Below are 14,406 nucleotides of genomic sequence, written 5' to 3' on the forward strand. Positions count from 1 at the left end.
GAGTCACCTGTTATAAATGCCAGAGGAGGGACATGTCGAGCGAAAGGGAGACAAAAGTAGGGGTGCTGGGGGCCGTGGAAGAGCAGGAGGCTGTCACGGTGGGAGAGAAGTTGAAATTGTTCCAAAGGTCCAGACGGGGCAGGAGGGCTGCCTGACCCACGGGGCAGGAGGACGGGTGAGGCGTTCTCCAAGCAGTGCCTGGGCTCCAGGCTGAGAAAGGAAAGGCGAGGCTGATCACCTGGCCGCAGTCCTCCCTTTCTAGCCGTATTAACGAGACGTTCGGAAACAAGGAAATGTGATGTGGATCAAGCCATGCTTTAGGAAGACTAGTCAGGAAGCAGTTCAGAGAAGGGATTGGTGGGGTGTGGGCATCGGGAGACTGTGGTCTCCATCAGGGAGGGATGGGACGAGCCCTGGAGCTGGGTGCAAGCTGCAAGAATGAGGGGTGTAGGAGGCAGGTGTCTCCGTGAGGGTTCCCGTGTGGAAGGAGAGCACGCTTAGCCCCCTTCCCGATGGGGGACAGAGCAAGGCTCCATGTTCATGGGAGGGAGACACTCACTGTTGCTTTTGGCTAAAGTTTCTTTATACATGTATTAACATGATTAAATACACAAATATCTACCCTGTGCTGAAAACTGTTTGAGATGAGAATTTCATCTACTTTTGTTTAGCCGGCTGTTTGCCATGGATGGTGAGTGATTGAGAGCTCTGCAGCCAGACATGCCTCCACGCCTGATAGCTGTGTAGCCCCTGTCAAGTTACTTAACTTCTCTGTGCCTCACTCTGCCCCGCTAAGTTAGCTCACGTGGTGTATGGGTCAGGGCAGGCTGGCTGCGGTAACAAACAAGGCCAACCTCCCAGGGGCTTGCCCCATAATGATGTCACAATTTAGTGTGGGTGTTGGGGAGCTGTGCTCACAGTCATTCAGGGACCAGGAGTCCCACCGTCCCTGGATCCTATGTGTCTGCCAGCAGAGAAGGGAGCAGAGCACAGAGGACCCTCTGGTCAGCTTTGTGAGCACCAGGCCTGGAAACATGGCCGTCACTTTGCCCAAATTCTTTTGGCTAGAATCCCCTGATGGCTGCACCCCTGCAAGGGAGGCTGGGGGGACCAGAAGCCTGAAGGGGGATTGCGCTGCTACTCAGAGGCCAGGAGGCTGCTGCCCCCCGGGCTGGAAGAGCAAGGGGGGAGGTCACACAGAGATAAGGGAGCTGCTCCCCACCAGTGACTGCAGGCCAAAGGGGAGACGGTATTTTTTGGAGACCAGGAAGTTGCCTCCACTCCTGATGCTGTCTCGGAATCTGCGGGAGCCTCGACTGCTGTGCTGAGCGGGAGCTACGGAGCCATGACACGAGGTCCCCTGGGAACAGCCTGGCCCTGCCCTCTTCCCACCTCCAAGGGCACAGCTCCCTGGGCGCAGCCGGGGGGCAGCTGGGAAGATGTGCAAAGGGCAAGCACGGGGTCGAGAGCCACCAGATGAATGTCCAGCCAAAGGGCAAAGGGTGTGTCACATTCCAGGGCTGCGGGGTCACCTGGGTGGCCCGGCAGAAGGGGAGGCTGCACATCAGCGGAGCCACATCGTGACGGGCAGGACAAGGTGGGGACCCCACCCTGAAGGCCAGGTGTTTAGTGGGGAAAGATGGAGGCAGGCCCGCGTTCTAGAAAGATCACTCTGGCCACGGGGAGGAGGATGAATTGCCGGAGACGGGGAGGGAGGCACAGAGGTGAATTCAGGGCTGTCTCGGTGTTCTAAGCGAGAGGATGGGGTGACCTTCCCTGGGTGGTGCCTGGAGGACTGGGACGGAAGTGACAGGTGTGAGAGAGATTTAGGACGTGAAAGTTCACCTTTAGCAGCCTGGAAAGAGGCTGAGGGATGAGGTAAGATGCTCCATGGATTTGTCTGATAAAGTGAGCCTGGCTCACCGAGGGATTTGTCTGATAAGCATGAGCAGAAATCAGGAGGACACCCTGAGGTGGCCGAGTAACCGCAGCTGAGGGCTGTGCTCTGAGGGGGCCTGCACCCTGGCCCATGGCGCCCGGACTGAGCTGTGTGACCTTGGGCCAGTGGCTCACCTTCTCTGAGCTTCAGTCATCTCTCCAATGGGATGACAATGGGGACCAAATGATATAAAGAGGGTACCTGGCATAGATAAGCATAAAAATTAGTAGCAAAAAGATCATAGAGATTTGAAATTATTTTCTGATTACAATATTAATGCACACTCATTTTAGAAGACTCAGAAAATCCAGAGAAGCATAAAGGAAAAGAAAAGACAACAGCAAGAAAGCAGCCATACCCCACTCAGCAGAGATGATAAACTTGGTGGTGTGGTTTTTTTCATCCATTTTCTAGGCGTTTCCATGATCTCCGTTAGCCGTCCTCACCCTCATTCCACCTCCTGGCCTGCTCCTCTCAATGGCTTAGCGTTTGCTGACCCTGATTCACCCTGGTCCACTCCCTCCAAGTCCCCGCCTGCCTTAGAAGCAGGAGGGTTAGGAGGCAAGGTGGTGGCCAGCGCCAGGCTGTGCAGGCACCAGGAGCCTCCTGCAGCTGCCCGTACAGGGGGAGGGGCATTCTCCCACCCGGTGGGAGTGACAGGGACCCCCGGCAAGGCAGGGAGCAGCTGGGGCCAACGTGACACACTCTGCCAGCTCCCGCGGTCTGCTAGTGAGAAGAGGAAAGCCCCTGCCAAAATTGGGTAGCTGGAAGTGAGTAGGAAAATAACGTTCAGCTCTTTCGAAAACACAGAATTAGAAAATAGGGAGAATATAGACAAATAATTGTCAGCATCCATTGTTCACTCAACATTTATGAAGCACCTGTGAAGTGCACTCTTTCAGAGCTTCGGGTTAGTCTGGCAGGTCTTGTTTACGCTGGAAGTAAATTAGTGCATTAACTCCCAAATCTCAGTGACCTGGCACATGGATGCTTAGTTCTTATTCACACAAAGTCTAGCATGTCTAGCGGCTCTTCTGGACAGTTCTCTTCCAAGTGGTGATTCGGGATCTGGCTTCCAGTTGTGGCTTCATCCCTCAGCAGGGTCCCCCGGGACCTGCAGAGCACAGGACCACACACGGGCTTCGGCGGGCTTCGGCCCAGAAGGACACGCTTCTGCCCACAGCCCGTGGCCCAGGGCCAGGCTGCGGCCCCAGCTAACTGCACAGGGGCGGACAGAGTGGGGAGCACGTGCGTGTAAAGCGAGCCTGGCTCACCGAGGGTTAAACAACACAACCGTCAAGCCTGAAGGAGGCCGTTGTGAAAGGAAACCTGGTAACTGAAGCCAGGCAGGACCTTTTAGCACGAGATTTCAGGAGCAATGCGTTTGGTTTTGGAGAGACTGCCGAGAATAAATTACAAGATGAAAGTGCATCCATCCATCCATTCATTCATTCATCGGAGCAATCATCAAGCAGGATTTTCTTGAAACTTTCTAAGTTGCAAGCCCTGTGCTGGATTCTGGGGTTCCAGAGATGAAGGCAGCCTCCACCCTCAGGTTGCTCACAACTCGGCCGGGAAGACAGCAGCTGCATGCCAGGAGGGAGAGGCTGGCAGCCCGGGCTGTGGGTGTTCAGAGAGAGACCCCCAGGCGGTGCAATGCCTGAGTTGAGTCTTAAGAAACAGTCATTAGCCAGAGGTGGGGAAAGGGGGTCCTAGTGAGCAGAGAGGCCCAGAGCCGGGGGAGTGGGAGGTCCCCGGGATGGAAGAGGAAGGTTGCTGCTTCCATCAGCAGAGCCTGAGACCCAGAGCCTGCCGGGCACAGGGCACCCCAGGACCAGGGCCCTGGGGGGCACGCCCTTCGGGGGCACTCAGTGTTCTGAAGCCCCTTCTGTAGCCTCGTTTCATTGGGTAGAACTCCGCTCTTTTAGATCTAAAACCAACTTTGCTGAAAAACTGTGAAGCCAGTGTATTATAAAAATGCACAGACGACTCAAGTAGGACAGCAGCAGCCTGGGAAACTTGCGTATAGATGCCAGTCGTGTACAACCAGCTGATCACGCAGACCTGGCAGAATGTTCGGGAGATAATTAATGCCCAATTTATGCACATTTCTTGTTTGGGTAGGTAAGTTGTATGTTAGTATTCCAATATAAAAGGCAAAGACTATTAAAAAGTCCCTGTGTCATGTGCATCGGCCCACGGGAAGGCATATGACTCCCGGTTAACGTGAAGCTGGGTCATCTCTGTTGCCTCAACCAAGGCAGCGTCTAGAGAGAACCTACCCCGTGCCATGCTGGTGGAACACCTGAACAAGGAGAGCCTCTGGGTGGGAAAGGATTTGAAAAGGTTGAAGGAACAGTTCAGAAAAGAGGATCGAATGGGACGTGATGGTCGGGGATGAGTTAGAAGAGCTGCATGTGAAGGAGGGACCAGCCGGACAGGCCCTTAGCTCCGCATAAAGGACGTCTTCGTGACTAACATCGTCTAGAACTCCACTGGGCAGTCCCTGAAGGAGTGGGTTTCCCATCTCTGGCATGGCTTCATCTAAGGCCAGACCGCCGCTTATTGGGGGGCGTAGGGGCGGGATTGTGGCCCTGGGTGGGGATGAAGCCCATGGTGTCTAATCTGTGGCTCCACCAGGACTGGCTGAATGTGCCATTGGGCACTGCCCCCTTAGGCAGCTGGACATTCTGTGCTCTGAAGGGCAGCTCTCTGAGCCATCGGACCATCCTCACAGACGGTCCCTGAGAGAATCCCTCTGTCCGAGCTGCATAAGGACCACGTCTCCCTCTGCTGCGGGCCTGGGTCGTCAGTGGGGCTTGCACCAGACCCTCTAAATCTGGGGTCAGTGGTGCTGGAAGATTCTTCTGTCATTTATGTAAGAATCAAGTGCTAAACTGAGCATGAAAGAGTAAGACTTTCTCAGCACAGCAATCGATGTGAACATATTCAGATCATGTGTACAACCAAATTGCTGTGTGTACGATAGATGGGCAGAGTAATCTGATTATATCATAAATTAGTGGCCATTGCCATATGCAAATGCGAGTTTTTATGGGTTCTCTGTTTATGTGCACATTTTTCCTGGCACATCTGTTGCCGAACCCTTTTAAAATTCAACCTTTACAGGCAAGTTGATTTTTTTTAATGTGACACAAAGGATTATATGATGAAGGGTGAGGTTATGTAAGCTGAATTAACTCTCTTATTATTCACATTCATAACAATATTTTAGTTGCAATTGTGCAATCTGGTCTTCTGTTCCTTGGAGATGCGAATAGAATGTTTATGGTCTTTATTAATGAAGTAATTAAGAAGTGTCTTTTCATTCAGTTCAAGTGTCACGACTGAGAATTTGTTGTTGGGAATCTCGTGAACGTTGCCCGTGGGGATGGCAGGCCTTCCTTAGGGACACGTGCCCTTCATGTTCATTGCTCAGCAGCCAGGTATTGATAAGGAAGTTTTGTGAGGCATGTTGCTGGGAACTGTGGGTTCGCCCATCAAGATAAACGAGGCATGGTTTCTCCTCGAGAAACCCACCATGGAGCAGGGAGGAAAGACCTGGACTGAAGCGGGGGAAGCAGAGGTGGGATGTGGTTGAGCCTTTGGGTGGCGAATAGCAGCGACAAACACCAGACCCTGGTCCCAGCCTCTACCTGCACTCACCCCGCTCCCTGGTCCTCACCACAGGCTACAGGGATCCAGGGGAGGCGGAGATACAGTGCTTTTGCCTCAGGACGAGAGAGAGGTCCCAGAAGAGGCGCCCTGCTGGCCAGGGCTTGCTTGTCAGGCGGGTGGTCTGTGCACGTTCTCTCAGGAGCCCCCCTGTAGGGGTGGGGAGCCCCCTTGGGGAGCTTTCTTCTAGGGGTGTCTTTATAGAGTTGCATCACAGCAGCACTCTGGTGGCATCGGGCTGGTCACGGGCCTGATGCAGCTCAGGGAAAGACCCACGGCCCTGGGATCGCCCTAGGAGCTCAAGAAATGGCAACCCTCCCCTTCCCAGGTGCACTGATGGAGAACTAGACTCTCCTTCCTGCAGCTGTCTCGTCACCAGCAGTGTGAGAAGCCGTTTGCTAGAGGCACTGGCCCTTCGTGCCGCCTGGCACATAAAGCCACTACAAGCCTCGGGCTTCCTCTGGTGGGTGGGTCGCTTTGTTTTGTTTTAGAAAGAAAATTCACTGAACAAAGGTAGAATGGTACTTTTGGGGGTTGCAGGCACTAAGGTCGTTCTAATAACGGACACCTGGGAAGGTCTGGAAGGGCTTCGCAAATCCTTAGTAACGACGACAGCACTGGGGGCATGATCCGAGCCAGCAGGTCTCAGAGCGCCCTCCCCCTCCGTGCTGCAGGCCAGGCGAGGAAACCGAGCCCAGGTGGGTGGGTGGCAGGACCTGGCCGGCGTCTCGAGGCCGGTGAGCTGGTGTGGGGCTCGGACATCGCCGCCCTCCCTGCCCCTCCGTCGCAGGAGGGGACTCTCCTCACCTTCTAGGACGGAGTCCCTGATGAAAACAGGCCTGGATGCTGGGAGGCAGGTGGAGGTGAGACGCGAGGCCCAGGGGGGCTGCAGGCCCATGGGCGCAGAGGGAAGGGTGGGCAGGGGGGCCTCGGGAACTTCTCACCCCTTGTCCTCCCCCCACCACCCCAGCCCTTGAGGACAGGAAAGTCGGGTAAATAAATCCGTTCTCCTCGTCGTTACTCAGTTGGGAGGGTCGCAGGGGACCCGGTGCAGGGGCGGCGGCCGGCGTGTGGTCCTGCAGCATCCGGTTGGCGGCGGAGAGCAGAGGGGGCCCTGCTTCACGCAGGAGAGCCCAGGGCACCTGGCTCCGTCCCACAGGCACCGGGTGCAGCGTGAAGCCCCAGACATTGTGCAAATACCGCCTCCGCCCTCCGAACGCTGAGTTCATCTGGGAAAAGCACCGCCGGAAATGCCATTTTTATCGGTTAGGGGAGGACCGAGATCTTTTCCGTGAAAATAAATGCTTCTTTTCTTTAAAGGAAATTGGCAATTTGCCTTAAAATTTTTGATTGAAGTAATTCTATTCTATTTGAATGATGTTGGGAGATAAAAACCCTCCATTATGCCTTTTTTAAAATGAATTACAATTTAGAAAAATCCCAATAATAGAAAATGACATAAAAGGTACATAACATAATTCTTATCTTGTTTTCCTTACTAGTCTCTCTCGTTGGTTGTACGTAATTGACATCTCTTCAAAGAGAAAATGGGGAATTGGAATCAAGTGGCATTCATTTACTTGAGTTTTAAGACTGAATATGCTTTTTGACAGATTTTCTTCTGAACTTTAGCATAGTTCTTCTTACATGTAGGTGCTCAATAAAAGCCCGTTGAATGAACGGAAGGGTTGGTTTTAATTTTCTGTGCTCACAGTCGTATTTCTAACAGAATGACAGAGGACGAATCCGGTTACTCTCTCGGGGTGGACCAAGGTCACCTTGTGTGAGGTGACCTTCCTGTTGATTGATGAGCCTATGGGTCGCCTGAGGACCCTGTTACGAGCAGGTCCAGCTCAGGGCTGGGGTAAGGCTCAGGATCCTGAGTTCCCGACCCCCGGGGAGGCCGGTGCTGCAGGCCTGCAGAGCACACGGGCTGTGAGGGACCAGGCAGACGGAGTGCGGACGGTGTTAAAGCCCTGAGCACCTCGCACTGGTGAGAGTTTTGTTTGTTTGTCTTTAAAGGTACGACACCGAGGGAAGAGGGCACATTACTTACCAAGAATTTTTACAGAAATTGGGGATTAAGTATTCAGCGGATATTCATCAGCCCTACGCAGAGGATTATTTCAACTTCATGGGTCATTTCACGAAGCCACAGCAGGTGCAAGAGGAGAGGAAGGAAAAGCGGCAGAGCAGGGAGAAGGCCGTGCTGGCCAGGTGAGTCTGTGAGCACACGGCCCAGGGGCCGGCGTCCGCTCCTCGTTGACCCTTGCAGCCCTGCTTGTTCCAAAGTGGTACCTCCCAGTGCTGGCAAAGCTGTCGTGAAATTGTCATACTCGTTCACTGCTGTAGATTCTAGAAATCGGCGCTAAGTCACAAAGCTACGAAGGAGTTAAAGAGCTATAAGCCTACCCCACCCTACCCAGTCACACTCTCAGCTCACCCTTGAGAACTGAACCTTTTAGGTGTTTAGTAACCTAAACACCTGGCCCCTCCTCTGGACAAGTAGAATGCAGGTTCCACGAGGACATGCCTGTCTCTACCCGGTTCAGAACAGTGCTTGACACCTAGTGGGCACCCAGTGAGTATTTGTCCAGTGAGTGAATGAAGGAACAGACACATTCTTTAACTCAGCAGTTCAACTTTGGGGACCTTATCCCAAAGAAATAATGTGGAAGAGCCCAGCAGTTTAGCAGGTGGAAGGTATGACTTTCAGTGTGTTTTCAGCAGCAGCAACAAAAGGACACCTGTCAATCCCAGATGAGGGCCTGGCTTACAGAGCGTGGCCCCAAGGAATATGAGGTGGTGTATGCCAGTCTCACCCAGCACCTCGGACACTGTGGGAATGTCTGTGATAGAAGGCTAATTGGCAATGAAATTTTTTTTTTTTAATTTTTTTTTAAATTTTTTATATATATTTTTAATGCTATTCTTGTCTGCTTACATTCTTTTTATGTATGTATGTATGTATGTATGTATGTATGGCTGTGTTGGGTCTTCGTTTCTGTGCGAGGGCTTTCTCTAGTTGTGGCAAGCGGGGGCCACTCTTCATTGCGGTGCGGGGGCCACTCTTCATCGCGGTGTGCGGGCCTCTCACTATCGCGGCCTCTCGTTGCCGAGCACAGGTTCCAGACGCGCAGGCTCAGTAATTGTGGCTCATGGGCCAAGTTGCTCCGCGGCATGTGGGATCTTCCCAGACCAGGGCTCGAACCCGCGTCCCCTGCATTGGCAGGCAGATTCTCAACCACTGCGCCAGCAGGGAAGCCCGGCAATGAAGTTTTAAACAGTCTGTGTAGGGACTTCCCTGGCGGTCCAGTGGTTAGAACTCCACGCTTCCACTGCAGGGGGCTCGGATTCGATCCCTGGTCGGGGATCTAAGATCCCGAGTGCCCCGTGGTGTGGCCAAAATAAATAAATAAATAAACAGTCTGTATACCATGATTGGAACTACACCAAATGTACGTGCCTGTCCACAAGATGCTGTACAGAAGGTATCGTGTTGTATTTGGATGGTGGGACTGCGCGTGATTCCTTTCAAAGTTTAAAAGTAGTCACTAATGCCATATTTTAAAATTCTAAAACAATGGATAAAGAAAATGTGGTACATACATATACAATGGAATATTATTCAGCCATAAAAAAGGATGAAATATTGCCATTTGTGATAACACAGCTGGACCTTGAGGGCATTATGCCAAGTGAAATAGGTCAGACAAAGAAAGACAAAAACCATATGATCTCACTTATATGTGGAATCTTTAAAAAAAAAAAAAAACCCAAGCTCATAGATACAGAAAACAGATTGGCAGTTGCCAGAGGTGAGGGTAGCATGGGATGCCGAAGTGGGTGAAGTGGGTCAAAAAGCACAACTTCCATTATGATAGAAATAGGTCCTGGGGATGTGATGTACAGCAAGGTGACTATCGTTAGTAATACTGTACTGCGTATTTGAAAGTCGCTAAGAAGGTAAATCTTAAAAGTTCTCATCCTATGGATGGTGATGGATGGTAAGTATACATCTTACAGTGTATACAGATATCAAATCATTATGTTGTATACCTGAAACTAATATAATGTTATATGTCAATTATGCCTCAATTAAAAAAAAGGAACATAGGTGAAAATTTTGCCGCATTTGATGTGACCCTAAAGTGATGGGACAGACCTTCTCAATCAGTCTCGGTCCTGGGTGGCCGCCCACCAGCACTCCCCAGGCCTGGGACCCTGCTCCCCGCTGCAGAGGCTTACCCCCCTGGCACTCTCATCTGTGTATCTGTCCATCTCCTGTCTGTCACTTCACTCTCTGTCCCCATCACCTCTGAATGAGTGAATGAGCTGTTGCTAAAGAATCCCCAGAGGAGAGAAACACTCCAAGGACACAGGGACGGAACGTAATGGCTAAATGGGGTTTAAGAGGAGGGCAGTGGGAACACACCCCTGAATTATGTCTAAGTTACTGAGTTATAAAGCCCGAAGGCAGAGAATGGAGTTGGTGCAATTTCAAGTAAAAATATGCGCAAGATTAGTATAAATCAAATATGCCATAAAAGTAACGAAAAAGTGGAATTTATCTTTCCCAGACAGGGCTGGCCTCGTTACCCACACGTGTCTTCCCTTCCCTCTCTCCTGTCCCTTGTGAGTAATGAGGCTCTGGGAGGGATCTCACATCCTCAGCATCGTCCGCATGTTCTTTCTCTTCTCGTTTCTGTTTATTGTGCGGGCATGGATCTGTAGCTGGGAGAACTACGTGCCACTGGACGAAGCGTTTCAGATCACCAAGGTCCGAAAACTGATTCACACTCACCCGGTCGCCTGCCACCATCACGCTCTCTTACCAAAGAAGACAAGCCCGATGCGTAAAAATTCATGACTGGCTTCTGTTTCCTCAAAGATGTCAGATTGCGAAATTGTCAAGTCACTTTGCCCTTCAGGACCCCTGTCAGTGGGTCTTCCAGATAACCCATCAGATTCAGTGTTTCCAGGACTTTTAACCTCATTTATACTGAAGCTTTGATAAGATTAAGAAACAGGAGTCATGTTCATTCAAGTGACTGAAATTTTATGTTTGCCTCTTAAATCTAAGAGGTTTAATTTTGTTTGAAGTGGCCTGAATACACTTTAAAAATTCAGAAGAATCCTTTTCTAAACCCATATTTATTTTCCAGAGTCAGACTAGGAATAGTGAACCAGCCGCAGAAGCTCAGCCGGCTGTTCTCAAAGGCAAATTGCGAGGCACAGGAGCAAAACCAGCCGGGCCGCACAGGGTTCTCTGCAGTTCTCTCCAGAGTGCCGGCCCGGCTGTGTGTGCGAGGGGCTCTGCGGCCGTCCACCGGCCCTGCCACTGCCCTCCTCGGGCTTCCGTCTCGTTGTCCAGACCAGGGACCAGACACTGTGTGGGCTGACGCGGGTTCTGCTTGGCAGTGTGGCGTGATCAGAGCTCCAAATCCTCACTTATTCTGAGCACATATTTACCCTGCGAGGGAAATAATTACTGCCTGGAAACCAGTCCAAGGAATACCGAACGCCTCAATTTTCTAAAAATATGTATCTCAAAAAAGTTTTGATGTTTTTTTATACCTCCATTTACTTTCATTTTGAAGGATTAAGTGGAATATAATAGTCGTGATTACGAGTAATCAGTTTGTAGGATGGGACTGAATTCAAAGTACACCTGTGAGGGAATCCAGGCTGTTGCTGCTCTTGGGATACATTCCCCGGACAGTTAGTGCAGCTCATTTTTATCAGCTTCTCGAAGACTCACACCAGCCAGCTCGGAACCGGAGGCCAGCAGGGGAGGGAGACGGTGACCCACGTAGCTTTGGAGCCCATGCCTCCCTCTGCCCGCAAATATTCCCTCAACTTCCCCTCTTCTGATTTCTGACTTCGCTGTTGCTGTGGATTATTTTTTCCAGGCGCGCTCGCGGAACGACTTGTGGGTATGTACCCACAAATACGCATCGGAGGTGGTAGACAATTACCAGCAAAGACTTCGTGTTTGGAGTTTCTGGCATATCCTTTTCCCTGAGTAAGAACCTCACAGCCAAGCGCATGTCAGACAGGCACAGCGCTCAGTGTGGTAGGAAGAGCTTTCTGGGACCTGGACGAGCGAGTTTATGGAATAGAGTCCACCCCCCGTAGGTCAGGTGTAAGACTGTTTATTCCTAAAGATGTCCACACTTTTTTATTCCCTTATCAATAATTTTTTTTTAAGTCTGGGAAGAATTCTCCTGAAAGACTGAATCAGAAACTTGAACACATTCCCAAGAAAATCAGCCCTCGAGCACGAGTGGGAGCTACAGCTGGACGCTGTCTCTGTCCCAGCGAGGGAAGGCTGGCTGAGCCCGGACTCCGCACGGGCCGGGCACTATCTTCTTCCTATAAAACGGGGATGGTAATTACCCTCCTCCCTTGTAGGGCTGTTGAGAAAAATAAATGGGAAAAGGTACACGAAGACAGCACAGCTCCTGGTTTCCCAACTGATGCACGCAAATTATGGGCTGTGCTTCTTAAGAACAAAGGACCTGGACCCCCGCCCCCGTCAGCGCCCACTGACCAGACTCTCTGCCCTCCTTGGTTCCCGCTCCCTCATTCCTGCCTCAGGGCCTTGGCGCTGGCTGTCGCTGGGCCCAGAGAGGTCTTCCAGGGGTAAATCCCCACTGGGTCCTTGACCTCTCTGCCATCTCTGCTCAAGTGTCACCTTCCCCAGTGAGGTCCCCCCTGCACCCCCTACTGGGAATTGCAGCGCCCCCACCGTGGGCATTCTCAGCCCTGCTTGTCGGTGCTCAGCTAAGCCCTGACCCACTGTGCGGGGCACTGTTGTCTTCCGTTTGTCGTTGGCCTTGCCCCAGGGGGAATGTAAATTCTTCTAGGGAGGCCTCTCTCATCCACTAGGTGTATCCTGACACCTAGAGCAGTACCTGGCACGTGATAGGTGCTCAACGAGTCTTCATCAAGAGGATGGAGGTGTATTTCCCGTGTCTGTAATATCACTGTAGTTTTAAATGCTTGGCTCCATTTTTAAAGTACCCATTCTAGTAAAAAGACAAGGTTGTAATTTCTCTAACATAGTTTTACTGATGATAATAATAATAAAATGGTAATGATAAAAATGATTATTATTTTTTTCCAGAATACCTCGCAATGTAAATGTTACATCAAGGCTGCAAAGCATCTTCAAAATTAGTTGTCAGATAAATCATCACATTAGAATGATCATGGAACTCTTGCTTTAAAGAAATTATTTTTTTTCCCGATTTTAGTGTGTGTCTCAAATGCATTCTCTTTCAGGGATAAGCTTAAGGACCACTATCAAGATATCAGCAAAGCACTCACCAAACTAGATAAATCCAAAAATGGCTACATATCCTTATGCAAGATGCAGAAGTTGCTGCAGGAGTGCGGCTGTTTTCTGAAGGAAGCGGAGCTGGCCGATCTTCTAAACAGGTTTTCTATGATGAGGCAATACGTTTCTTACAGCACTGAAAATCAGGTTGTCACATTGCTTTCGTGAATTTCTTCTTTTCCCGTCCACTCAAACAGGCTTTCGGCATTGAAATAACCTCCATGCCACCAAAAACTCAGTCTCTATCTGTGTACAGAAGTAGAACTGTAATGTTGTACTCATAAAACTTATATAATACTATAAACCAATGTGACCTCAATTTAAAAAAAAAAAAAAAAAGAATGAATCTTCAAATACTCCTCTGGCTGGGCTACGTTCTAATGGGTTTGAGTCAACTCAAAGCAAAAAGAAAGCAACTTGACAAATCCATAACTTTTCCTGGTGTGTCTCAGCAGCATAATCACCCTTTTTTAACATTATTTTCATTTCACCCAAGTTATTCATGCACTTGGGCAGGAGTCAAGTCGTCCTGCAAGGCTTATTAAAAACAGCAGCCCCCTGCCCTGCCATCCTCCCCATCTCCTCCCCAGAGTCAATAACTTCCAATGCTTTAATTCATATCTTTTGGTACTTAACTCAGTAGTTCTAAGTGACAAGCTTATCCAGCTACTTCTTGATTTTTCACTTTTAGGCAGTGTCTATCAACTTCCTACCAGGAAGATGCGGATTTAACTCTTTTTCACCCACCACCCCGTGGAGACACATGCAAACTTACCCCGTTGTCCCCCCATATTGCTGTGTCACAGTTTGATGTAGTTCAATATTCAGGCTTTCTATTACTGTGACTAGCTGATCACTTTTCTTTTCCCATAGAACATTCTGTTTTCCCTGGAGTTAATAATAATTTTTTCTGTTTGCTCAGTTTCTATGTAGTTCTTATCACTAATTAAACCCACAGCTCACCCCAACTTGTGAAATCTCTTTCCAGTATGTTCAGACACCTCAGCTAATCTGTCAGCTTCGTCTTCTTGGACGTCCCTTTTCATGTTCTTCAACTCTCAGAAATTTTCTTGATTTACTTCATTAAGGAGTTCCTCTCCTGTTTGTTTCTTTCTGAACCTCCTGTTGCTACTGATTAGTGAGCCACCTAGAGTGTCTCCTTATATTTTAAACCTTCCCTGTCCTCCATCTCTTTCTTCTTGCTCCACCTTCTGGGAGATTTCCTCAGTTTTAGTTCACAACCCTTCTTTTGAGATTTTTGTCTCTGCTAATCATACTTATCATATTTTTCAGTACCAGAACTTGTTTTTATACTCAGAATATTCCTTTTCTATAGCATCCTGTTCTTGTTTCATGGATATACTAGTTCATGTCTCTGAAGATATTAAGAATAGATTTTTTTTTAAAGTTTTCTTCACTTGAGAAGTCTTTCCTCAGTGTTGCTTTTTTC

The 14,406-nt window shown here is 49.8% G+C and overlaps 1 protein-coding gene across 1 annotated transcript in view; it reads left to right on the forward strand.

Moving 5' to 3' along the window:
* EFCAB6 (EF-hand calcium binding domain 6) overlaps positions 1-14,406 on the forward strand; it is a 252,788-nt gene that overhangs the window by 188,037 nt on the left and 50,345 nt on the right. Inside the window, exons 23-24 of the mRNA XM_082420556.1 lie at positions 7,637-7,831; positions 12,902-13,057. Of these exons, the coding sequence (XP_082276682.1) occupies positions 7,637-7,831; positions 12,902-13,057 (351 nt within the window). The remainder of the gene's footprint in view (positions 1-7,636; positions 7,832-12,901; positions 13,058-14,406) is intronic.

The sequence above is a fragment of the Balaenoptera physalus genome (assembly GCF_965194825.1).
Source record: "Balaenoptera physalus genome assembly, chromosome: 13".
NCBI classification, from domain to species: Eukaryota; Metazoa; Chordata; class Mammalia; order Artiodactyla; family Balaenopteridae; genus Balaenoptera; species Balaenoptera physalus.